Raw genomic sequence first — 26,350 nt, forward strand, 5'->3', positions numbered from 1 at the left:
GCCTCAATCTGGATGAGACATGAAGTGAAATTTTGTTCCCAGTTAGTTACTCTGAGGGCACATCTACACAGGATGCTGACTGCAAAGTAGCCCGATACTACTGCACAGTAGTGTTACTTGGCAAGAACCATGATGCGATGCTATTGCACAGTAGTATTAGGTTACTGCAAAGCACCGTCACAAAAAAAGAAGTTCGTTGGTGCTACTGCACAGTCATTTAGTACTTGTATAAACAAGCACTAAACGACTTGCGTCTCGTGTAGATGCAGCCTGATAGGATGTAAATGGAATGGCAGCAGTATACCTAACAACAACATTCCTAGCTTCAGTATATTTTAGGTAGTAATGAAATAATGTGATAGCCCCATTTTTTTTAGTTTGTATGGGTTTTTAAAGTCTTCTTTGTAAGATGTTTGTTCCTATAACCAATTCACACTTAAGCTTATAGTTAAATTTATGATCTCCCCCTAGATCCACACATCACTTATCAATGGTAGACCTAGCGCTGATGACCCTTCACCAAAGCTATTGGAGTTTACTTCGGCACGATACATCCGTCTTCGCCTGCAGCGTATTAGAACACTTAATGCTGATCTTATGACTCTTAGCCACCATGATCCTAAAGATGTTGATCCCATTGTTACCAGAAGGGTAAGCTGGCTGACCATTTATTTATATCAGTTATTCAACATAGTGGACTTTGTAGACTGAATGTGTTCTGTCCATCTTGATGACAGACATGAATCTCACTATTCCATTTCATGAGATTTGTTCTCCAACTGTTGCCTTATCTTTGAGATTACCGACAATATTTAGTCTGTCAGGAAAAACTGTTCCAAAGAAACATTTTTCAGATATTTTTCCTTCAAAATTACTTGCTGTTTAGCTACTGAACATGAGGTGGCATCTCTAACATTTAATCTGTAATGATAGATATGTGATTTGTCTGATGAAAATGTCACTTGCAGTCAAAGGTAAACATTTCTGGGTACTCCTGATTTATTGAATATTTCAGTTGCTAATATATTGTGGGGTATTGAAACTAATTCAGAGTGAAGTTGCTTATGCTTATCTGATGAGAAAGGGAATTTTAATCAATAAGTACTAATCTGTGAATAACTAATTACTAATTAATAACGTAGGTAGACACTTAGAGCTTTCAATTATGAATTGATCCTCAAAACTTCCGTGTTATGTAGCTGAGGAAAGTGAGGCACATAGAGTTTAAGCTGACTTCTTCAAGCCCTCATAGGAATTCAGGGTCAGACTCAGTTTACAGTTCCTACTGTCTTTAACTGGCTAACTGTAAGAGAGACTGTACAACTTGATTGGTGTCTCCCTTTCTGCTTTGTAATTTAATTGTTGCTCCTCTGTTTTACTTAGACATGACCTGTTTCTAAAAACTTCAATAATTTCATGTACTCTCTTACAAATTCTTTCAACTGTGAGTGTCTCCCTTCTGGAGGGCAGGGGAACACAGAGAGTGTCTCCACTAAACAGGTTCCCTCCCTTTAAGAATGTCACCAGATCACTAATCTGACATGAAAGGAGAGTCTTTGTTCTTCTCTGGTATTTGCAAGAGGGTATACCGTCTCACTATCATCTAAGAAGTCTCAGTTCAAGATCAATGCCAAGGTTTTCTACAGCCTAGATGGAAAAAAAGTAAAGAACAAAATGGGCTAGCTTGCTTCAATTCCTGCTCCCTTCAAAGGAAAAAACCCATTGGTAAAAATTTTACTGTATACAAAAGTGCCTCCTGCTCCTGTCCCAGTGGACTGTTGGGTCCTTCAGCTTCAAAGCCTTGAACCCTTCTCTCAGAACGAGCTGCTTTACAATCCCAGCCTGTGTAATATGTGCCAACCCTAGCTTCCCAGGATACCAATAATCTGACCCCATGTGTACTGTGCCTGAACCCAGCTGGGTCACTTCCTACAGTTTTCCTTGCCCTGGAAATTTAACTCCTTCCCTGCTCCCCAGATTTATGGTGATTTATATAAACAGTATTACACACATTAACTTAGGGTTAGGTGCCATTCAGTATACTCAAATTTTGGCCTATGGTAGTGGAAATCCTCACTGAAGTTAGAGTTGAGCATGTTTATCCAAAGTCAGAATTTGGCCCTTTATTTATATAAAAGGACAGGGGGAAAATCTAAGAATTTACTAAATGTAAGGTTGCCTAAGATGCAGATAATCCATGTGTGATAAACTCCTTTGGTACACATCTGTTCATAGGTCAGTCAAGTACTGATGTTTTATTTTTCGGTGCAATATAAGATGAAAATAAAATGTTTTCCATTTGCTGTCTTTTCAACTTTTGCTTTTGTCCAGTATTACTATTCAATAAAAGATGTCTCCATTGGTGGCATGTGTATTTGCTATGGCCATGCTCGAAGTTGCCCACTGGATGAAACTGCAAAGGTATGCTTTCAATAAAAAGTTTTTCAATAAAAAAATATTTATTTTCAAGGACAAAGAGAGAAGGTTCTTGTGGACAAATTTCAAAGACCATATGCAACTTAAGGCCTTGATTTAACAAGCTAGTCTAGCATAAGCCCATTGCTGTCAATAAGAGTACTCTTGTGTTTCAACATAGGCATGCACATAAGTTCCCTGCTTGTTGCTTGTCTGGGTGTCACCCAGACTTATGGTATGGATCCTCAGAAGTGTTTAGGCACTTAACTCCCATTGAGTGAAGACTTAGATTTAAGGACTCCATCCTGCAAAGATTTTTACCATATTAGTAACTTTAGTCTCAGGAGTTGGACAGAAATACTCAGATGAGTAAAGATAGACCCAATGATAGCTCCTTTAAAGGCTTTTTGGATGGAACTCTTATTGATGTCAGTGGGAGAAATGGTTGCTTAAAACTGGTTTTCAACCTTTTTTCATTTGTGGACCCCCAAACATTTTTGAATGGAGGTGCAGACCCCTTTGGACATTTTGAATGGAGACCTGGACCCCTTTGAATTGTAAGTGTGGGTATTTCACATACTTTTGATAGATCAAAGTAATCTTTTGTGGATGCCTTAGGTATAATCTGTGGATCCCCAGGGGTCTGCGGACCACTGGTTGAAAACCATTAGCTAAAAACATCTGGTTTCCAGTGCAAGGGCACTGGAGTTAAAAATCTGTCCATCCTTCTAGTTGCATGAGTGAAGGGCAGGATTTTTCTTTTGAATTCAGAGCACACATTTTGTTGTTATGATTTGAGTAGAAAATGTTAAAAGTCATTAATAGTATTCAGTGGAACAAGGGCAGATCTTAATGATTTTGCTTGTATCCTGTTCCACACTCCCTTTTCCGTACTGAATTTCACCACAGAATATGTTTACTGATTTTTTTCGTATGTAATAAGTGTAAAGTATCAGGAAAAAACAATGTGAATAAATATGAATGTGAGTTATTTATACATATCCATTTATATAAATATAATGCAAAGTAATATACAGAAATATATTAAATGAACAATTTTGCAACTTTTACTCATGCTAAAACCAGAGTTCTTTCCTTTCGCTTCCTAAATGCGCACAGTTCTCTTGCAATGCATTGTTTTTGAAACCAAACTCCTTTTTTTCCCTCAGAACCTAAATTTAAAAATCCCATTAAATATATTAAAGATAATAATCCTCCAACTCATTCTCAGTAGGATAAAGGATCTGAATAAAAACTTCTCAAGTGAGTGAAGGCATCAGATCTGGGCTCTGACATTCTCACTGAAAACTAATTCTAGTGTTTAAAAATATGTCATAGAGTCAGTTTTCAAGACATTGGGTAAAATGATCTTTTAAAAATATTTCTACAACTTAATTTTTAGAAACTGCAATGCCAGTGTGAACACAATACATGTGGAGAGAGCTGTAATGAGTGTTGCCCTGGCTACCACCAGAAACCATGGAGACCAGGAACCATTTCTGCTGGTAACACATGTGAGAGTAAGTAAATGAAGTTCAGGTGTCTAGTGGTTCTGAAAATGCTTGTGCTTCTGGGTTGTTCTGCAAGGTGCTGATCCAGCTCGTGTGGATCTCCCATGAACTCCAGGAAAAGACTGGATCTAACCCTAAAACTGCTGATCACTTTGGTTAAATAATCACTGAAAGCAAAGGCTATGCCAAAATTGATTCAAAATATCATTTATGTTTGGAAATAATGTATCTTGACAATTTTGATACTGGTGGAATTGCATTGTGATGATATCTTCAAAGAGGAGCAGATAGGTTTCACAATATTGCAAAGAGATTTAGCACATTCACATTGTTTATTATGGGCTCTGCTAGTTTATATTAAATTATATTTTTTTATTAGTTTTGCATGTATGTATATGTAAGTTAAAAGAAATTCCCGTAGTGGCCAACACAGTATTTAATTGTGCTAAATGTCTGATAAAATGGAATAGGTTTTGCCAATAGTTGTATAACTGTGCATGTTGCTGGGGCTTGTTAACATTTCCTGACATGCATGACATGCTTGTAATGCGTGTCACAAGCTACAGACATTTAGGAGCCTATTAGGTAAAATTTATAGTTGTAAGTGTAAAAGTGGGCTTTTCAGTTGAATCACCCTTTATAGAGCTTTTAAAGTTACATTTAGTATTTAAACTGTTTTACGTGTGTACAGGCTCAAGTCTCCTGTAAATCAAGTTTTACAGTAGTATAGCTGCATTGGCTTTGGTGACATTAACTACTGGTTTCAATGAGAGGGGAATCAGGCTTCCAGTCTTTGGAAATATAGAAGTATAAAAATGTAAGACATTTACTAGTGATGACATACTTCATTAAATGCAGATAGGGTTGGCTCAGTGTGAACTATAGAAAACTAACAAAAATGATGCTATTATGACTTGGGCTGTTGGTATGAAAGTTCTCTACCTGAGAATTAAGGTAACCTAGTAATTTTTTATTTAAAATGTAGCCAGAGCAAATCATGAACTTGAGATAGCGTGCTTTCTTTTTACTTTTTTTATTTGAAGTGGGATAATTATTATGAGACAAATAAAGTGGATTTTCCTCATCTTTACTTAGAGTGCAACTGTCATAACAAAGCACAAGATTGCTATTATAGCCAGAGTGTTGCGGACCAGAACAGAAGTATAAATATTCATGGCCAGTACATCGGAGGGGGAGTCTGCATAAATTGTACTCAACACACTACAGGAATCAACTGTGAAATCTGTGCTGATGGATATTATAGACCACATAAAGTAAGATTAATACAACTATATCACAGTGCATCAAGTAATAAAGCATTTGTATTGCAACTTATTGTATATTATTACAATACTTTTCAACAGTTACAGTTTAACTAATAATTGTACTTTGTTCACAAATCATATATCAGTTGATAAGTTCAGAGAACCCTGTCTAAAATATTCCTTAAAAGAGAAGTCTTATAATTAGGGCTTCATGGCAGAAGTGGGCTGTGTGACAGCTCCATTAATCTTGTAGGTTCCCCCTACATGCCCCCCCTGCTAATTGGTGGAGGGGCCCTACCACTCACTTCTGATTGGCAGGGAGGCAAAAACCGTGGTTTTAAATATAGCACTGTTTTTGTGTCTTGGCCAGTCAGCAACAAGAAACAGGGCCACCAGGGCTCTTCAGCCAATCAGCAATGTGGAAGGGTGTATGGAGAAACATGTAAGATTAAAGGAGCTGCTGTGAAGCCCACTTCTGCCATAAATTTGGTAGAGCCCTACTTATAATAGTGAAATCTGAATTTTGGAGAAGTAATGAGCAAGCACATCATATTCTGTTGTACTCCATATCTTTTATAGCAGTGGTGCTCAACCTTTTTTTGTACCAGGACCCATTTGTAAACATCAGTGGCCAGTCCTGACTCAGTAAGTAGTTTTTGTAGAATACAGCCCTTGGCCCTGCTAATGCTCCCCGCTCCTGACCTGCTGCCCCCCCGCTCCTGGACCCCCAGTGTGTGGAGCAGGGGGGGTGCATGTGTGGGGCTTGGGAGCCTGAAGCAGTACCTTGCAGGCTGGAACTGCCATCTTGCAAGGGAAAACCCACTGTTTTCAACATTTTTCTCTTTTAAAGAAGAATCAATTTTTAAAGTTTGTTAATCCATTTTTAAAGTTTTTATTTGCGACCCTTTCATATATTCTTATGACCCACTTTGGGTCGCAACCCGTGGGTTGAGAAATGCTGTCTTATAGTATGAATGGCTGCATAGAACATTTTTTTCAGGTCTCAGCAACTCGTACTTTATATTGTTTCTCAGCTTAGCGTTATTAAAATAGAGCTTTGTTAATAGCTATACTCCATGAAAAGACATTGAGAAGGTAAATTAAGATACCATATCTTTTTGCATACAGCATGCCCCAGAATATAATATGCACCCAGTTTTTGAAGGACAGAATGAAGCAAAGATCTTTCCTTGTAGTAAGTAGTTACAAGATCTTTCCTTGTAGTAAGTAGCTACAACTTCATGCCTTTTCTAATCAGCAGCTAGGAGCTGAGCCTGCTGAGCCTGATCCTGTGGATCACTGCAGGTTTTACTTTCGGTCTTGCCTGGTAAGCACCAGAACCTGCTCTTATCTTATTTCTCACATATAATGCACATTCCAATTTCCAGAAGCTGCTTTTTGGAGACATATTATGTGTGAGAAAATATGGTATTGCCATACGTATTAGAATTAAAGAAGATCCTGAATTTAAGACAGCTCCCCAAAAGTTAGATTCTATATATGGAAAATATATAAATTTGTTATAATTTTCAGTGTATAGAATCCAATTTTATTGGATCTTTAATTCATCCTACACCACTGTGGGGGGCAGGCATTGGAGGGACTGGAGATGTGAAGAGGGCAAGCAGCTTGCTCCCTGTTGTGCATGCGCCCCTCTGCCATCTCTGTCCCCTGCCTGCCACCACAGCCTCAGGCTCTCCCTTTCCCCTCTGCCCCCCATCCTGTTCCTCTCTCAGCTTCTTCTCCCCTCCACCCCCTGACCTCTGCTTCCATGCTCCACCTTCTGCCTCACCTCTGTTCCCTGTTTTTCCCAGCCCAGCCCATGTAGCAGCCATATGGGCTGGATGCCACTACTATGGGTCAGGCTGGGGGTAAGGCAGGGAGGGATAGGGGCAGCAGGGGAGGAGAAGCTATGTGAGGAGGGAAGATGGAGGGAACAGGCTATGGAGAGAAGATGGCAGGGTGGAGATGTAGTGGAGAGGGGCAGAGGGTGGCATGCAGCAGTTGAGACTATGGCTGGACCCCAGGTACTGGAGCCTGAGCCACAGCAACTGCCTGCTCCAACCCCTTTTCCCCCTTCCCTACACAGGGGGGGAACCTCATCTTAGAATCGAGTAAATACGGTATTTAAAGTTCCAGTCTTTGAATCATGTTATACTTTCTTTCTGCTTTATCAAAGAGCTGATTATCATAGTTTTGTTTCCCCGAATCAGTACCTACAGGCAGTCCGAATCAGTACCTACAGGCAGTCTAGTCACCTCTTAAAATTCTCTTTGTTAAACTGAACAGATTGTTGAGCTTCTTGAGTCTATCCCTGTAAGACTTGTTTCTAATCATTTAATTATTTTAGCTCCAGTGGTCCCAAGCAAGAAAAGCAGAGAGGTATTTTTTTCATCTATTTAACTGGAGACTAACAATAAAAATACAATTTTATTTTAGGTTTCTCCCTATGAGGATAACCCTTGCCATCCTTGTGACTGTGATGTGTTTGGGTCTCTGAGTTCCAGCTGCACTAAGGATGATGATCATTCTGACCTTCATCAGGGTAAGTGTCCATGGGTGGATCCATGTTTTGTAAAGGGGGTGAGGGAGCAGTGACTATTACTACAGCGGTGGCTGCATCCCCACTCCCAGCTCCCTAAGACCCCATTAGGACAGGCAGACCACAGTGTGGAAGCAGTAGCCAGGAACTTACCTTAAATCCCTGACACAGGTAAGATACTCCTCTCCTACCTTCTGCACTCTTGACACATCTTGCTTTCACCTCTGTACGCAATGTGTCCCCTCCCCTCGTCTCCTATTTGCCCTGTCCTCCATTCACTGGTGCCACTGTTCTGGCTGTCCCATAAGTGGGGGAGCTCCAGAACTGATCCTGTCCCACTCCAGCCAGGCTGCACAGAAACCCAAGCTTGTCCAAGGACAACAGTGGTAGCAGTGGTGTCTGTGGCTGTGACCAGTTCCCTCCCAGGGGGAGCAGAACAGTTCTGCTCCCACGCTGGGGAAATGGCTGGAGGTACTGGGTAGGGATGAGGAACCTGCCTGCTACCTTTGGCACAGCTGTCTTGGGCTGAGCCCAGCTCCCTGTGCAGGCCTGCTGGAGCAGGACAAGCAGTTCTCCCCACTCCTGGGGCAGCTGAAGTCAGCAGGGGCAGCAACAGCAGTGGGTGGGATTGGCGGGGGGGGAGTTGCTGAGCATGGAGGGGAAGGGAGATAGGGGGATTCTTACTTGTTTCAGCAACTTTAAAGAAGTCCCTGGCTGCTGCTTCAGTGGCATGGCCTGAAAGGAGAGTGTGATTACTCCACTGCATCCCCTTTGGATTTGCTTCTGTAGGTGTCTATGAAATGCTTTTAGTGTTAACTTCAAATCTAGCTGGTATTTCTGGAACTGAGAGCTCAAAGATGTGGACAAATATTTCTGTCAGTCCATGCTGATTAGGATATAATGAAACAAACAAATATTCTTTCTTACTGCTTGAGCTCAGTGAATCTGATACTCTTCATATGAAAAAACAGTTATACTAAAAGAGTTTGATAAATGAGGCAGTTAGGCTATTTTACATTAACCACATTTTGACCCCTCCCTTTTTTTATTATTTATCTATTTCAAGGGACTCGGCCAGGTCAATGTGAGTGCAGAGAAGGTTACTCAGGAGAAAAATGTGATCGTTGTGCATTTGGCTACAGGGGCTACCCAAAATGCGTGCACTGTAACTGCAGCATGGTTGGCAGTATCAACGATGACCCATGCACAGAACCTTGTCTTTGCAAAGTAAGTGTGCATATGACTCTCACTTCGATTTATTGCAAAATATGTAGCTGGGGTTGCAAATGCATTTTAATAAGAGAAATTAATTCACTGGAAAAAATGCATCCTGAATTCCGAGCAAGTAACACATTTTCACAAGCAAGTGATGCTGAAGCAGTCCTTCTAAACAGAGACTAAAATGAGAATGAGTTACTGAAGGGAAACTGTGATAAACTGTGAAGCATGATTTTGCATATTCCTGACAAACTTTCAAATAAAGGCAAGTGCCAGAATGACATTAGAACTTCTGCGTGTGTGCTCTGTGATGAGGGGAGGAGTGGGTAATTTTGTTTGGGGAAAGGCTGGCATTATTCTTGAAAACCAATGTTCTTGTTAAATGTATGACGGATGTTTGTATAACTTTTAATTTATCTGAAACAATGTGACAACAGTTTGAAAACATGTTGGAAAATCTTTACCAAATTAAAGAGATTCGCAGAATATTTTTTTTGGTAAGCACACATTTCTGATATCAATAAATATAAGCCCCAAGGTGTTTCAGACAGTGATGGTTTGCAGAAGTTCAATATAAAGTTTTAATATTTGCAGCCATTACCTGTAATTTTCATAATCAAATATTAGTTAATTGTATATGTACTTGTTGCCAAGTATGATATTATGTACTATCTGAATAAAACAACAGTAATTTGCTTGAAGTTTTTAAAAAAACTGTTCAGGGTTTTACATCATTTATCTGACCAAAAATACTGGAGTGGCCAAAAGCCCCAACAAAAAAATCAGAATGGAAATAGGAAGAAGACTTGTGGGACAAGCTAAACAAGAAGCAGAGATAGTTGCTATATACTGGTGTAAATCAGGAATATTTGACTGCAGTCAGTGAAGTCAACTGGTGCAAATTTGGTCTAAATTAGACAACAATATGGTTGTTTTAGGTATGTTGGTAGGAGTACCCTTTTCAGAGCTGCTAAAATCAGATCATCAAGAGGAGTAGCAAGTAAGCTATTCATTCTAAAGTGATTGAAAGAGGAACTCACATGCCTCAGAAAATAAATGGAGAAGGCTGTTCATGCCAGCTTGTGCATCGTTTCTGTTTTAGCAAGTGACACAAGTTGTTTAATTTTTTTTTCTAAGCCTGGCTGAAATCATAACCTAACAGCACTCAGATGCCTCAGAAATTGGAACAAATGAATAGAGCACGTTTTCTTTCATATATATATATAATTTTTTTTTCATCAATATTAGGGCTGGAAGGGACCTCGGAAGATCATCAAGTCCAGCCCCCAGCCCAAAGGGCAGGAAGTCAGCTGGGCTATAGGATCCCAGCAACATAAGCATCCAGTTTGCTCTTGAAGGTGTTCAATGTAGGTGCTTGAACCACCTCTGATGGCAGGCTGTTCCAGACCATGGGGACTTGGACAGTAAAGAAATTCTTCCTTACATCCAGCCTGAAACAGTCTTGTAGTAGTTTATGACCGTTCAATCTCGTCATCCCTTGGGGCACTCTGGTGAACAAATGTTCCCCCAGATACTGGTCGTCACCCCTGATAAACTTATAGGTGGCCATCAGATCACCCTTGAGCCTGTGCTTTTCCACGCTAAAGAGCCCTGTGGCTCTCAGCCTGTCATCGTAATGTCTATTTTCCTGACCTCTGATTATGTGCATGGCTCTTCTCTGGACTCTCTCAAGCTTCTCCACATCCTTTTTGTGGATGCAGTACTGGATGCAGTACTCCAGCTGTGGCCTCACCAAGGCCGAGTACAAGGGGAGAATGACGTCCCCGGATTTGCTTGAGAAGCATCTATGGATGCAAGCCAGCATTTTGCTTGCTTTAGTAGCCACAGTATCATTGCATTGCAGGCTCATGTGCATCTTGTGGTCAATGAGACCCCCAAGTCTCTTTCTTCCGTAGTGCTAGCCAGCATAGCACTGCTGAGCCTATAAGGATGCTGCAGGTTTTTCTTCCCAAGGTGGAGAACCTTGCGTTTTTTGGTGTTAAACACCATCAGGTTCTCGTCTGCTCAACTTGCTGAGCCTGTCCAGGTCAGCCAGGATCACCCGCCTGTCTTCTGGTGTGGATGCTTTGCCCCAAAGTTTGGTGTCATCAGCAAACTTAGCCAGTCCGCTCCTGACTCCAATGTCCACATCATTAATGAAGACGTTGAACAATATGGGTCCAAGGATAGAGCCTTGGAGGACCCCACTGGTCACAGGACACCATGATGAGTGACTGCCATCAATTACTACCCTCTGGGTCTGACCATGGAGCCAATTTCCCAGCCAGTGGATCGTGGTGGACCCAAGGCCACAATTGGCCAGTTTTGCCAAGAGGTGATCATGGGATACCAGATCGAAGGCTTATTTGAAGTCAAGATATATGACATCAATCTCTTCTCCCTTGTCCAGGTGATAGGTTACCTGGTCGTAGAAGGAAATGAGATTGGTCAAGCAAGACCTATCCGCAACAAACCCGTGCTGGCTATCCCTGAGGATGTTGGCGTTGGCCAGTCCATTAAGGATGTCCTCTTTAATAAACTTTTCTAAGATCTTCACCCGGAAAGAAGTCAGGCTGATGGGCCTATAGTTAGCTGGATCCACTTTCCTCCCTTTCTTAAAGATAGGCACCACATTGGCCTTCTTCCAGTCTTCGGGCACTACACCAGAGCACCAGGAGTTTTCAAAGATCCAAATATATATGTAATTATTTTGGAGGGTGTCACTCATGCCTTTCCTGGCATGTGAGGTTGACAGTACTGCAGACAGCAGGAAGGTAGAAATTGTAATTTTGAAACTTGAAACTGGCTGTCCACTATAACCCCCAGGTGGATCCAATCTGGCTGGATCATCAGGTTCAAAGGGTAGTAGTCAATAGCTCAATGTCTAGCTGACATTCAGTCCTAGGGCTGGTTTTGTTCAGATGCCCTGGAAAATGGTATGAATTTCACCTTGAGCAAGTTTGCAGATGGCACCAAGCTGGGGGAATAGTAGTTACACTGGAGGGTAGGGCTAGGATTCAGAGAGACCTTAACAAATTGGAGGACTGGACCAAAAGAAATCTCATTAGGTTCAATAAGGAGAAGTACAAAGTCCTGCACTTAAAACAGAACAATCCTATACACCAGTACAGGCTGGTGACCGACTGACTAAGTACAGCTCTGCAGAAAAGGGTCTGGGGGTTACAGTGGACAATAAGCTGAATATGGGCCAACAGTGTGCCCTTGTTGCAATGAATTCTAATGGCTTGCTGGGCTGCATTAGTAGGAGTGTTACCAGCAGATCCAGGGAAGTGATTATTCCCCTCTATTCAGCACAGGTTAGGTCACATTTGGAGTATTCTACCCAGTTTTGGGCTCCCCACTACAGGAATGATGTGAACAAATTGGAGACAGTCCAGTGGAGGGCAACAAAAATAGTTAGGATGCTGGGGCACATTACGTATAAGAAGAGGCTTAGGGAATGACTTTTTTAGTCTGCAGAAAAGAAGACTGAGAGGTGATTTAATAGCACCCTTCAACTACCTGCAGTGTGGTTCCAGAGAGGATGGTGCTAGATTATTCTCAGTGGTAGCAGATGATAGGACAAAGAGCAATCATCTCAAGTTGTAGCAGGGGAAGTTTAGGTTAGATATTAGGAAAAAATTATCACTAGGAGGTTAGTAAAGCACTGGAACAGGTTACTCAGAGGATGTAGAATCTCCATCTTTGAAGGTTTTAAGATCCAGCTAGACAAAGCCGCGGCTGAGATGATCTAGTTGGGGATGGTCCTGCTTTGAGCAGGGGGTTGTATTAGATGACCTCCTAAGGTCCCTTCCAACCCTATTTTTCTATGATTCTGTGATATTCTGTAGTTTAGAAGAGTTGGGTATTGGGAGATGGTCCCTCACCTAGGTAATAGCTGTTAGTTATGCAGAGAGACAAAGGGTCTGCCAAGCTTGCCTACTGCTCTGTAATTAAAATTTTTGGTTAGTCCTTCTCATTTGTGTATGCCTGTGTTTACTGTATGTGGTGATCACTACAAAGGCTAATACTTGGGCACCTATACTTAGGCTTTCATTTCTGCACAAAGTGCTTTAGTCTGAACAGCTATGAATCTAAGCCATCGCCATTCAAGTCTCAGTGCTATCCGGAATGGAGGTTGGGCAGCAGCTGTATTCCATTGCATTTTTGTCAGTATTCATCTTTTCTATGGAATGTTTATATTTTGATAAATTGGGAAAAAATGATGAATTTTTCATTGGTATTTTTCCAACCAGTTTTGAGCTCACTAAGTCTCATTCAGTATCGTCTAGTGTGCTGAAGTCTGCTTTCTTTTATATCCTTCTTAATGCTATTATATCTCAATCCCATCTAATCCATAGTATTTACCACCATAGTAGTGCTACTATAAAACAAATGTTATATTCTATTTGCAGGAGAATGTAGAAGGTGAAAACTGTGACCGCTGCAAAGCAGGATTCTACAATTTGCAAGAAAGAAATCCTCAGGGCTGCACAGAGTGTTTTTGCTTTGGGGTTTCTGATGTCTGTGACAGCCTTGCATGGCCCGTCAGTCAGGTATTTTACTATTACAGGCCATTAGTTCATGGATATAGATTCCCTCAGGCAGTTGTATAAATTCAGTGCATCTTCCACTTTGACATGCTACCGAGCTCATGCAATATCTTAGTATTTGATTTCATCCTAACTGGATTGTCTTGGTAACCTCACAACTTGGATGCTGGCTGTAGGTAGACCTATTCGGTCATAACTTACTGGAAGCACTGGAAATTGTAGTTCTTGCCACACTCATTAAAATTGTTCAGTGTTCATTGAAAAGTGGATTTGCTTGGTGAAGACTAGTGTGACTGATGATCTTAGCTCAAGTAGTTTTTGTGCTCAGGTAATAAAGGTTATAAATGCCACTAGAGCCTGAAGGCATGTATAGGCAAAGGAGGAGCTTCTTGAACAGATTTCCTCACTTTGTGCCTTTTTAACAGTTAGTTACAATCAAGGCATGAGTATTTTGCATGTTAAAGATAAAAACCAGAAACTACAAGGAAGTGTGTAACACTAGCTTTAAGTCATCCTTCCTCCAGCTCCTCCCTGTCTTTCCACTGCCATCAGTTTTAATGTGCTTGTGTGACTCTTCCAGTCGAGATAATTAGGTTTTATCCTTGTCTCCTCTTTTGTATTCTTTGGCAAGTAACTTCATCTCTCTGTCTCTGTTACCCATATACAAAATGGGGGTAGTAATACTTACTACACCTGGGTGTTGCTGAGCAGTATTGTTTGTAAAGTGGTATGTGATCCATGAAGACAAGACACCTTAGAAGGGGAAAGTATCATATTTACTTGGCTAAGATGACCATGTTTATAGGATGATCCCTCAATAATTAGATTTTATATATGGAAAAATTACAAATTTGATATAATTTTCCAGGTATAGAATCTAATTACTGGAGTTTTGTCTTGAACTTGTTCCCAAAAGCATGTTTGATCAGTATGTGCTATGTGTTTTGTAGTCATGCTCAGTTTAGGCTATGTTTAATTAACTTCATAGTTTCCATTATTGAGCATACGTTGCTTTTAGTGGCATTTCAAAGATAGTGTATTTCATGAAGTTTCCATATATGCAAATGTAAGATGAGGGGCTTCTTCTGATGCTGATCAAGGGAGAAAAACCTTTTCTTGTATTCAGGTAAATGTGGTATTCTATCGTAATTCATTTTATATTATTAAATACAGTGGACTTGATATTGCTTCCAGTTATACTGCTATAATTTTGCTCACCTCCAGTGAAGTTAGTGTATTAACATTAGTTTGAAACTTGTTGTGACTAAGAGCAGACTCAGGTCCTTCTTATGTTTATTCTTTCCTGTAGTAGTGAAATTTTACCTATAATAATGACTTTCCCAACAATTAATTAGGTTTTCTCTTTTTTTCCTAAGGTGTTAGATATGGGTAGGTGGTTGGTGACTGATCTGTATAGTCCAAACACTGTACAGCCTCAGCAAGGCCAGCTTGATAGATCACATCAAATAAGTATCAACAATACGGTGGCTATGAAAATACTGAAGCCTACTTACTACTGGTCAGCACCTGAACCATATCTAGGAAATAAAGTAAGTTTTCAAATAAAAAGAACTGCTTCTATATTTTTATTATATAACCTTTGTAATCTTTCCATACTGTATTGCTGTAAAAATCCTCTGTTACATTTTAACATAATACCTTCTGAGTCGAATGATTTTACTTTGAGTGAACAACAAATATACTGTGAATTTATCTAAATGTCTTTAATACATTTTTCTTGAATTCTTTATATATGGTATGAAACATCATTTCACAATTGTTATGTATTCTTAATTAACTGAACATTTCATGCAATCAGCAATTGTTTTATGGACACCTTGTATAGATATATTGATAATTCAATCAAAAATAATGTTTTGTCACACTACTCCAATAATAAGTTATGCATCAAAATATGTTAGGAGACCATTGATAAAGCTTTGAAGTCAAGAACTGAAGAGTTCAGAAATGATAGAACCTTAATTCAATCCCAGGTGCACAGTCGTTAGCCACAGGCTGCTGTTCTCGTCTCAGTCTCTTCCAATCTACTAGCTCCCGTCTCAGCCTTAGATTTCCCTTTTTTGATTCCCAGTACGATTCTCTTTTTCCAAATAGCCCACCGAGTCCTGTGCTACCTACACCCACACCCAGGATGCTGGTCCAAGTCAGTCTTACTCTGCCCGCTGATGCAATTCCCAGTCCCAGTTCCCTTACTGTACTTTCTCTTGGCAGAGTCTAATGCTGGTGCTTTCTCACTCATCTGCCACCTCAGTTCTTTGTTCCCATTACTTCCTCCACTGCACCCAGTCTGATTCTTTCCCCATCTGGATTTGAAACAACTGAATCCTTCCTCGGTTTTGGAGCATTGAGAGAGGGTCAGGGGATTGAGTGCATATAGGGGACAATCCCCTATTTTGTATTCCTGGACCAGACATGGTTCAGAGCAACTACAAACTAGAACTGAAAGGGAAGTCCTATTCAGCTTTAGCTGAATCATATTTAGTCCAGATGGATTCTTTATGCAATTAAGTTGAAAAGCCCCAGGAAGTCTGAATTTCTATAATTAATTTAAAAATAATAAAGAAAGCAAAGCAAGCCTGCATGGTCCTTTTAAATGATATGGCTAGATTTGTGTTGCTTATATGGGGGTTTAGGTTATGACATTATAGTAAATGCACCAGTTACCCATATTAAACATAATGCTTTGTGCCTCCACCATATTCATTTCATATTAAGTGACTGAGTAGGTGGATACACCAAGCAGTGTCAGTGCGTAAAGTCCCCCAAAAGTAACTTTGAGGACCCTACTACACATTCAGATTAAAGCTGGATAGAAATCAGATATAAAGTTGTTATACATTTTCAAGCACTAACTTTATAGCTGGTTGGTTCTCTTTATAGCTGGACAGTCCTTTTTATCATGTGATAATTACCTTGCATGTGTCTGGTCTAAATGTATTGTGCAATTAACCAGTTAATTAACCAGATAATTACTTTCCACTCGTGGACAGTCTTATTTTGCATGTGTCCAGTCTAAATCTATTGCACGATTAGCCAGTTTATTGCGTAACATATGCAACATGTAACAGAGGCCTGAGAGAGAAATTTTTTGTAATATAATGGTTAGTCAAATACTGATCTCTTACAATGCTGGTTTGACTAAATAACTTCAATACATTATGTCTGTTTGCTTAAAAGTAGAATACAGTGGTATTGTTTGGATTTCATACTGTGAATTTTGGAAAGGACAGTGCAGCGCATCTGCAAAAAATGCAAATCCCATCTAGCTTTTATAAACTATACAGCAAGGATCCAAGACTACTTTGTATGCTAGTTCGTATGTCACATTACATATTCATTTGCTGATGTGGCCATGAAAACAAGCCCTTGTTCTGTAAAGACTGCAGAAGTAATAATCAAAGGTTGCGTCTACATGAGACGCTGACTGCGCAGTAGCTTGTTACTACTGCACAGTAGTGTTGTGTGGCACAAAGCATGATGTGACATAATACTGTGCAGTAGTAACAAGCTACTGCATGGTCAGTGTCACCTAAAAGCCATGCAGTGACTCTACTACACACTGACTCGGGTTACTGTGCAGTCAGTAGCGACAAGTACTGTGTTTAGTACTTTTGTATGCAAGTATTAAATATGCGGCCAAGGTACCATATACTCTCCCTAGTTTGCTGCATGTAAGCTGGAATCTTCAGGACCTATTTTTTGATACTGACTGCTGCTATTTTGTGTTTCATAATTTCAGCTAACTGCATTTGGTGGATACTTGAAATACACTGTGTCTTATGACATTCCAATGGAGAGTGTGGATAGTGATATAGTGTCTAGTGTGGATATAATCATTCAGGTAACTTTTTTTTTTGCCAGGCAGACATTATTAAAAAATTCTGGGGAACATCTGTATTTATTTCTAGGTAAAAAAGGCATAGAATATTGTTATATTAATAATTTGAAGCTTTATTATTAAATGACTGTTTTAAGGATTGCTCAGGTTCATGATCCTTTGTAACAGCTTGCTTTTTTTCTGGACCCTCTCAGTCCTTGAGAACAGTAAATAAAAAATGTTCACCTAAAATTTGTGGATGGGTGCTACTAGAGTGATTGCTGCATGAGCAGAGTACATTTTACATGAGGAACTAAAGTAGATCGTGCCTTTTATTTATTAAAGAGATTTGTTTTGCATGGACTTAATGGTTTATTGATTTAGATGTAAGTAATAATTTAAAAACTCCTGTGCATGAGCTTTAAGCACCCAAAACACCTCATTAATCTAAATATAATGCACCCATAGCAATAGAGCTTGGCAGAGAAAGGTAATCTTGCTTTAGGAAAAACGTTGATGTTTTGAACTACTTTGGTTTCATTTAATTTCCATAATAATTTCATTTCAATTCAGAGTGTCAGAATAAACTCCCCAAATTTTGAATGCCTCTGTAAACGGAGCCCCGGTTCTGGGTCAGATCTCATTGTAGCCTGACCCAGAGCCATGAAGCCCAACTCTAAAGCAGTCTGCATGGTTAGCCACCCAAAGATCCTAGCAGCCAAGACTAGGAGGGAATTTGAAGCTTAGGAATTTGGGAGCATAGGGAGTGTCTACACGAGATGCTACGTCGATGTAGCAATGCGTATGGTGATGTAGTGTTGGCAGGCACAAACCGTTATGCCGCAGCTATGTCGACTCCCTCCCTTGCTATAGCGCATCGTTATGGTGACGTAACAGCTAAAAATAACCGTGCTCCATACTAGAAGAAGTACTAAATGATGGTGCAGTAACAACAGCGCCATAGGGGCATGTGTAGATGCGCCCCTAGGGTACAAACATGGGCAGTTCCAGAATCGTGGCAATAGAGGTATGGGAAAACCCACTTCAAAAGTGTGGCACACGGACAGTTAAGAGAGTGCATTTAGGTGCATTTTTGAATGTGTAAAACCTGAGGTCAAGCTAGAACAGCCTGCTTTAAAATCAGTCAAGCATGACTGCTGCAAAGGCTATAAGTTGGGAACATCTTATAGGCAATTGGCATAGTATGCATGAACAGGTCCATGCTGAATATGTCAAATTGTACAGTTAGCGGTCTCTACAAAGACTTCACCTGTGAAGAAAACAGCACAAAAGCTTACAAACCATCTGCTTTTCTAGAGCACATAGGTAGTGATGTGGACCTGCTTAGTATGGGGACTTGTAATAAATCTGTTAACTAAAATCTTTGTGCTGATATATCCAGCTATTTTTCCTTATTTTAATTTCAGGGCAATGGGCATTTTCTGAGTACCAGAGCAGAGGGCCTGTCATTACAGCCATATGAGGAGTACTCTAATGCAGTGCGTCTTGTACCTGATAACTTCATAGATTCTAATACAAAAAGGGCTATAGATCGGGACAGGCTGATGTCTGTTTTAGTAAATGTAACTCATCTTCTGATTAGAGCTAGCTACAACATTGCAAAAAGAGCTGTATACAGGTAAGTGATGAAAAAATATTCGGATGAATGCAGACCTGTATTAACTTGGAATGTATTAGGTATCAGTGGTACTGTGACCTGTTGAGCAAAGAAGTGCCATTCTGAACCCTGGCTTTAAGAAGTTAATGATTTCTTTTCCCCACAGATTAAAAGAAACCAAATCCTTTTTACTGAGAGAAGTTTCCTCATGACTGGATTTATCCCAAAAGTAAACATTTGTGGAATGTGTAGAAAAATATACATGGCTGTTTCTGGGCTGACTGATAGCAGAACCATTGTTTTCTGCCTTAAAAAGTATGGCCTGGAACCTTGCCCCAAGGACATTTGTGAGCAGGCCTGCCAGGATGGTATTGATGAGGGGTAGTACTTTGTTAGAGGGGAGCAATTTCTAAACATCCAACACTGGGCTTATTTTGGCATGTTTTAAGGCAGCCTGCAATGAAATAAAGGGGTTGGCTGGCACTATATGTAAAGAGATGTTAAAAGACCATCTGCAAGGGGAAGCACTCGCTCACTTTCCTTGTCCTTTTGCTGTGCTAGTGTTTTGGATCAATGTATTTGGGTTTTGTTCACTGTGCATAAAGCAAGCAAGTTGTTTTTGTCTCTGTGCTTTTGGGGGAATGGAACTGAATAATTAAGAATTGGACTATTCATGACTCCAGACTGATTGCATAGGGTTATTCTACCCTATCTATGACTGCAAAGTTTCTTTGTTTTTTCTAGGAGAGATTTGTGCCTTCCTCGTCTCCACATTAATGGGAATGGACTGGCAAGGCTGACGCTACATCAATGATACATACATATGTATATGCACAGGCATATGCATATATATGTGTATATACATGTATGCACACGTACATATATACAGTTATCTATACACACATGCTGAAGGCATGGTCTCCTAGGCTGAACACATAATCACTTGATTTGCTTTTCCATACAGCTGAAACAGTTGTCTTAACTTTGCATCCCAAGTTTGTGATCGATACTACAAAGTTCTCCTGGCATGGGCTAAATGAGTTAGGGCAGTGAAAAGATCACATTCCTCAATGAAACAGCTATGGTGGCAAAACCTTCCTTTGGATGCTGCTGTGCCAACAGTAGAGGACTTCTACCAGTTCAGCTAATATATGGGAAGGTGGCATATGTATGTCAGCAGAAGAACGCTGTTTGCCATTATCTGCTCTGCAAGCACTCTGGGGCTTTGCTGGTAGAACTAGGCTGGCACAGCAATGGTGGCAGAGGCTTTATACTGCAGACAAAATTGGAAAAAGAAAATCAGGGCAGAATAGGCTGATGCTAGTGACACTCAGAGAGGATTGTCCTTATTTCCTGGGAAAAAATTAACCAGTATATCCCTGTTTAGTTGACAGAGAAGGGATAGAAATGGAAATCTGTAGTTAAGAGTACCGTATCTCTGCAACAGTTGTGCTGGTTGTCATTCTAGGCTTACACTGATGATGAGATGGCTTCTATACCTAGTCCCACCATGAGTAGATGTATAAATATACTTGTGATCTATTTTAGACTACTAAATCAGAGATTTATGACTCATAAATGCTATCATGAAGTAGCACTCAGAAATGCTAATGATTTATTGTTTCTGGTTAATTCTTCTGATTAAAATGAACATTGAAGAAGCAAATCTTGAGGTGTTTTTGTATTTGGTCACAGGCTGGACTCTGTCACCTTGGATTCAGCAAGTGCTAATGTTATAGATCTTTCTTCAGCAGCAGATGTGGAACACTGCGAATGTCCTCAGGGTTACACAGGGATTTCTTGTGAGGTAACCTGGTATATTGCTTGGTGTAGGCCAAAGCATGCACATTTTTGTATGATTCAATTATTACAAACTCTTCTTAGTTTACAGTATCATAGAAATATGACAGTGCTGTATACTGTTAGTTTAATACATTATGGGGAGCCAGCATGTATAAGAGCTGAAGGTATGAGCTTCTAGGTATACAAAATGTCATGACAACTTCATTCTGAATTTTATTTGGTAGCACTAAAGGCTGATGGTACACAGGAATGATGGAAACAGAAGTAGTTGTATGAGTTTCCTCATTCTGTTTTTAATTTACCATACTTATTTGATAGCATTTTTTCTTGAGCCTACAATTTTTCAACATTTTATTTTTATTTTAGGTTATTCAGACCATGTCAGCAGAATTTGTGGAGAGATTTCAGTGTGATTAGAGAGGAGATTTGGTGACTGGGCTTGGAGATTGGTGCAAGTATGAGATGAATCGCATAATAAGGCAAAGGGAATAGAAGAGTCATTATTGGTAGAGCAAAGGGGGATGTTTTGACAAAATAATGCCAGTGCAGAGCACTACTTTATTCTGAAAGTGCTATTGAGTCTTGAATGACTGTGAAAAGCAGACAGAACTTCTGTTTTTTATTATCTCAGTAAGAAAGCTCTTCATGTACTGTCAGCACATGACTCATTTTACCTCCCTCTAATGGATGCAGGGCTTCATCAAAATTTGTGTTGAAGATGATTCTTCTCCCTTTTACATCAGAAAGTAACTTCCACTAGACCAATGGTGTTGCAACATTACTACCAAAGTATACCAGACTAGAGTCAGGCTGTTTGTTTTTAGAAATGGGCTCCTTAATAATTTTCTAACATTTGACTCTTAATACAATTGGTGCTATTTTATTTTCAGTCCTGTCTTCCTGGGTACTACCGCGTAGATGGAATTCTCTTTGGAGGGATTTGCCAACCTTGTGAATGCAATGGCCATGCAAATGAATGTGATATCTATGGGGTTTGCTTTGTAAGTCATCATATACATGTGTGATTTGAGTATCTTTTTAGGAATTATGAGAATTTTAGTTACAGAAGAGTGAGAGACAGTTTTATAGTGTGTCTATTCAGAGCCATAAGCACAAAAGCATTTGAACTTTTTAGTGCAGACTTTTCAATAATGGAATATTGTTCTCAGTAGTTGCAGTTCATCACAATCCTTTATTTAAAATGAGGAATAATAGCTCTAGAATCAGATTGGATAAGGATTTCACTCTATGTTGGTTAGTAAGAGCTGAATCACTCTGCTTTCAATTGCAAAAATTGATTGATTTATGCCACAGTTAACAGCTGAATTCTGATTTCAGATATATATGTGTGCACTGATTCACAGCAATGGAAGTTTTGCATTTCATTTGGAAGACAGGACTTCAACACTCAGATTTTCTTTCTGAGGTTTAAAGACTACAGAAATAGAATGGTTTTAAATGAGGAAGAAATATGTAATAGATTGTTACTGCAAATATGTACAAGTAGGAGAATACACTTACTTGTGTATATAATGATGTTTTAATACATGCGATAAAGTGCATTCTAAAGTGTTAGAGATCAGATAGTTAAATATTGTTGTTGTTACCAGGGATAAATTTAAATTATTTTTCAAAAGTCTGTTGTTTTTATGTCCTTTCCTTGAATCTTAATGGCGTATTGCATGAAGATTCATGCTGAGATCCTTCAGGGGCTGAACATTCCTCAAGAATTAATATGAAAAGGTTTTTTGTATCTTTTCAAGGCCTGTCAACACAACACTACAGGACCTTTTTGTGATCAGTGCTTGCCTGGGTTCTATGGCACTCCATCCCGAGGAACTCCTGGAGACTGTCAGCCCTGTGCCTGTCCTCTGAGAACGAATAAAAACAAGTAAGCTACTTGTCTGAGATCTTACTTGGTATCTTCAGTCATCTCAGATAGGCAACGGAGGTAGAAAGCAGGGGAATAAACTTAGGATGGAATAGAAGAATGGAGTAACAGACGAACGGAGAAATAAAAATGCGTGAAAAGGGGGGAAAATAAAACTGCCTTCTACCAGGGACTAGGGAAAAGCCAAATTCATTGCTGAAGCTAAGATAATTTAACTGAATTGAATCTGGTACTATTTATACATTGAAGGAATTACAAAAAGATGCAATAGCATTTACTTAAGATTATCTTTGAATCTGGCAGAAAAGTTCTGGTTCAAGTTTTCACACTAGAGTAATGTTAATTAGTCCAACAAATTAAGAGACCTGAAATGAGAACAGGGTAAAAATGGTGCTTTTTAGAAAAGATGAGCCTTGTGCAAAGAGAAAAGAGAGTTAGAAAGGTAAAGGCCAATTTTAGGCAGCTATAACAATTCTGAAAACTCTTTAATTGAAAGCAATTAAAGAGCAATAGAAAGCATCTGGAAGCAAGATTTAAAAAAAAATGCTAATGTGGTATTAACATTATATAACCTGTCGTAGCTTTGCTATCTAGGTTACATTATTTAAATCATATAAGGCTTACCCTTGGTTTAATAAAATGTATGGTTACAAGATTGATACAGTGCTCTTTGAGAACCATTTAAATTAGAGTAAAGGTTTAAAACTTTTTGACTTGATAATGGCTTTCCAAAATTTTTTTGCTAGTTTCAGTTCCACCTGCCACTTAGGAAAAGGAGGTGATGTTATCTGTGACAAGTGTTGGCCAGGGTATGCAGGATCACAGTGTGAAAGGTATGTAGTACAGCTTTGGGAAAAAAATCTGTCACTTACCCTCATTTATCTAGAGATGATTACTTTAAATATATGAGGACATTTCTGATAGAGGGCATTTGGGTAATCAAAACCAATATTTTGTTGGGCTGGGTGACTATGACATTCATGTGTTTGGTTTGATATACCTTTCAACCTGTTGTGCAGGTGTGCTAATGGCTATTACGGAAATCCGCTGGTATCTGGCCAGACATGTGTTCCTTGTGACTGCAATGGGAATGTAGATCCTCTAGAAGATGGCCATTGTGATGCAGTCACAGGAGAATGTTTGAAGTGTGTGGGGAACACCATGGGCCATCACTGTGAGAAGTGTGCTGACGGGTACTATGGGGATGCAGTGATCACTAAAAGATGTCATGGTAAGCTATTGTTATTATTATCATTACTATTATTATATTTTAAAGCACCCAGAAATGTGCTAAAATGTCACAGAACAAACTGAAAGATATAATCCCTGCTTTACAGTTTAAAATCTAGTTTAAGATGTAAGCTGACAAGTAAGATAAAATGGAGAGAGGGATTGGGGTGAGGAAGGGAAATGGCTACAATTGTGAAGTTACATTATTAATCGATTTAAGTATATGCACATCCAGGCTGATCTATTAAAATAATCTTGTGCTTTCAAGTATTGATAATAATTATTAATTTCATCACAGGAGAATCTGATCAAATGAGCCACACCAAAATACATTGAGTGCATCTGACTGGATGCTGGGTATTGTTTATTTCAAATCTGATACTGTTTGGTGAAATCATGGTTTACTTATTAGGCCTGTGTGAATAGGGAAGTATTCAATTCGGATTCGGCTGATTCAGAGAACAGTAACTCAGAGATTCAGATCACTGTCCCGAATCAATTCAGCTGAATTGGCTTTGAAAGATTTGGCATTGATTCAGAGGTTCGGCCCGAGACTATAATGGGGAATCACTGAAATGCCTATAACTTCGTCATTTTTTGGCTGATTCGGATAATTGCAGGGATGGTAGCTCCTTCTGAGAGCATGAGGCCTGTGAAGTTTCAAGGAGATAGGTGCAGGGGTTTATGGGAAACTGCATCTCAAGCTGCTGACAAGCAAAACTTGTGTCACGTCTGTGTGTTAAGGCACAGTGAGGTGAAAACTGCAGGGATGGTAGCCTATGCTGAGGCCATGGAGCCTGCCAGCTTTCAAGGAGACAGGTACAGGGGGTTCTGGGAAACTACACCTCAGGCTGCTGACGAGCAAAACTCATGACATGGGTGACACTGTGTGTTAAGGTGTGCCGTAACTGATGCTAAGGCCTGTATACGACACGGTAGTGTACTCCAGTGAGGTCTCTTCCTCCCCTACAGCCTCATTCTGGTCCACCACTTTAAATAACAACAGGTAATAAGCAGTACGCTGCAGCACAGTAGCACTAGCATCTCAGGCAGCCAAACTGTCACAGACTAGAGCCTTTCTTTCCTTTCCTGCATAAGCTTTTTCTCCAGCAGCTGCCAGAGAACTTTCCCTGCCAGCCCCAGCCCTGGGGCTTAGATGTGCCCCGGGCCCTGTATCCTTTGGTCAGCTGACTGGGGACAGGTGCTAGGGGTGTTGGTCTAAGGGCATGGCACTGGCAGACAAGGTCCTTTGGGTCAATCTGGTATCTTTAAGTAGACCAAATGAATAGTTAGAGAAATATATCTTAGCAAGCTTTCAGGTTAAAAAACCCTTTGTCAGGCTGACGAAGCACCTGCAGTTGGTGTGTGACTGTGTGCTGTTCCTGGATGGGAGGAATAGTAAAGAAGCCAGAGACTGACATGCAATGTAGGCAAAAAAGCCAGTCGGTGAAAATGGAAATGGAGGTGTTAGGGGGTGAGGGACAGGCTGGGGTGGGGGAGGAAAAGAGATGTAGCAGTACAGATAAAAATGGAGAGGTACCTGGGGAGTCGGATGTCCAGCAAGTTGTAGTGTGTCAGAATTCCAGTGTCTATAGTGAGTCCATGAATTTCTGTACCTAGGAGGCTGATGAAGTGAAGTTCATAGGCCCGGCTGTGAAAAGTGGTTTGTAAATTCAAACAAGCACTGAATCTTGCTGACCTAACCTCATTACTAGAAGCCAACTTCTTACAGATCAAAACATAATAAATCTGCCAACAATCTCCAGTACTCCCACAAACTGTGCACCAGAATCTATCAAAGATATACCCAACTACCTCTTGGGGCACATTTCTCACAAAAAACCCCCCTCTATCTCCAGTTTCTCAGGCCTGATTTTGAAAGGGAATTTACAAACCCTCTCCACTTTTACCTGCACTGCTACATCCCCCCCCTCCCACCGCAGCCTGACCCTCACCCCCGATGCCTCCATTTCCATTTTCACTGACTGGCTTTCATGCCTGCATTGCATGCCACCCTCTGGCTTCTTTACTAATCCTTCCATCTAGGAACAGCACATACACACACCAACTGCAGGTACTTCCTCAGCCTGATAAAAGGTTTTTGAACTCGAAAGCTGGCATCCCAGGCAGCTAAGCTGAGCTCACCTGGAGCCTCACAACTCCACTGCAACCAGCACATCTCAGGCCTATCAAAGACATGACAGGTCTGGGCTTTTCCCAGCCAGGACTCTGTGTGCATGTGGTAGCTGGAGTTTATGGTGCCTCCTACCTGCCTTTCACCAGGGGGATCCTTGGTCCTGGCACATCCTGGGGCTGCCACACTAGCAGCAGTCCCACCAGGCCTCTCCAGCCCTGGCAGAGTGCAGTTTTAGTGGTCATGCCCAGGATCTGGGGCCTCCTCCATCCCCATAGCGCCAGCCCATACCTTGAAGTTTGTCCAGGCACGGAAGCTCAGCAGGGACATGT

The 26,350-nt window shown here is 40.3% G+C and overlaps 1 protein-coding gene across 4 annotated transcripts in view; it reads left to right on the top strand.

Moving 5' to 3' along the window:
• The window catches only part of LAMA1 (laminin subunit alpha 1), a 178,384-nt gene that overhangs the window by 71,191 nt on the left and 80,843 nt on the right, over positions 1 to 26,350 (top strand). For all 4 annotated transcript variants that reach the window (XR_016441386.1, XM_090039717.1, XM_090039718.1 and 1 more), the window contains exons 5-19: positions 472 to 651; positions 2,332 to 2,421; positions 3,818 to 3,935; positions 5,022 to 5,200; positions 7,631 to 7,736; positions 8,800 to 8,960; positions 13,367 to 13,507; positions 14,881 to 15,054; positions 17,265 to 17,366; positions 18,770 to 18,981; positions 20,656 to 20,767; positions 21,654 to 21,764; positions 22,527 to 22,654; positions 23,401 to 23,487; positions 23,674 to 23,885. Coding sequence is in view for 3 of the 4 variants with exons in the window: in XM_090039717.1 (XP_089895843.1) it covers positions 472 to 651; positions 2,332 to 2,421; positions 3,818 to 3,935; positions 5,022 to 5,200; positions 7,631 to 7,736; positions 8,800 to 8,960; positions 13,367 to 13,507; positions 14,881 to 15,054; positions 17,265 to 17,366; positions 18,770 to 18,981; positions 20,656 to 20,767; positions 21,654 to 21,764; positions 22,527 to 22,654; positions 23,401 to 23,487; positions 23,674 to 23,885 (2,113 nt within the window). In the remaining variant the exon portion in view is untranslated. The remainder of the gene's footprint in view (positions 1 to 471; positions 652 to 2,331; positions 2,422 to 3,817; positions 3,936 to 5,021; positions 5,201 to 7,630; positions 7,737 to 8,799; positions 8,961 to 13,366; positions 13,508 to 14,880; positions 15,055 to 17,264; positions 17,367 to 18,769; positions 18,982 to 20,655; positions 20,768 to 21,653; positions 21,765 to 22,526; positions 22,655 to 23,400; positions 23,488 to 23,673; positions 23,886 to 26,350) is intronic.

The sequence above is a fragment of the Crocodylus siamensis genome, chromosome 3 (genome assembly GCF_052110815.1).
Source record: "Crocodylus siamensis isolate JL-2025a chromosome 3, ASM5211081v1, whole genome shotgun sequence".
Lineage (NCBI taxonomy): Eukaryota > Metazoa > Chordata > Crocodylia > Crocodylidae > Crocodylus > Crocodylus siamensis.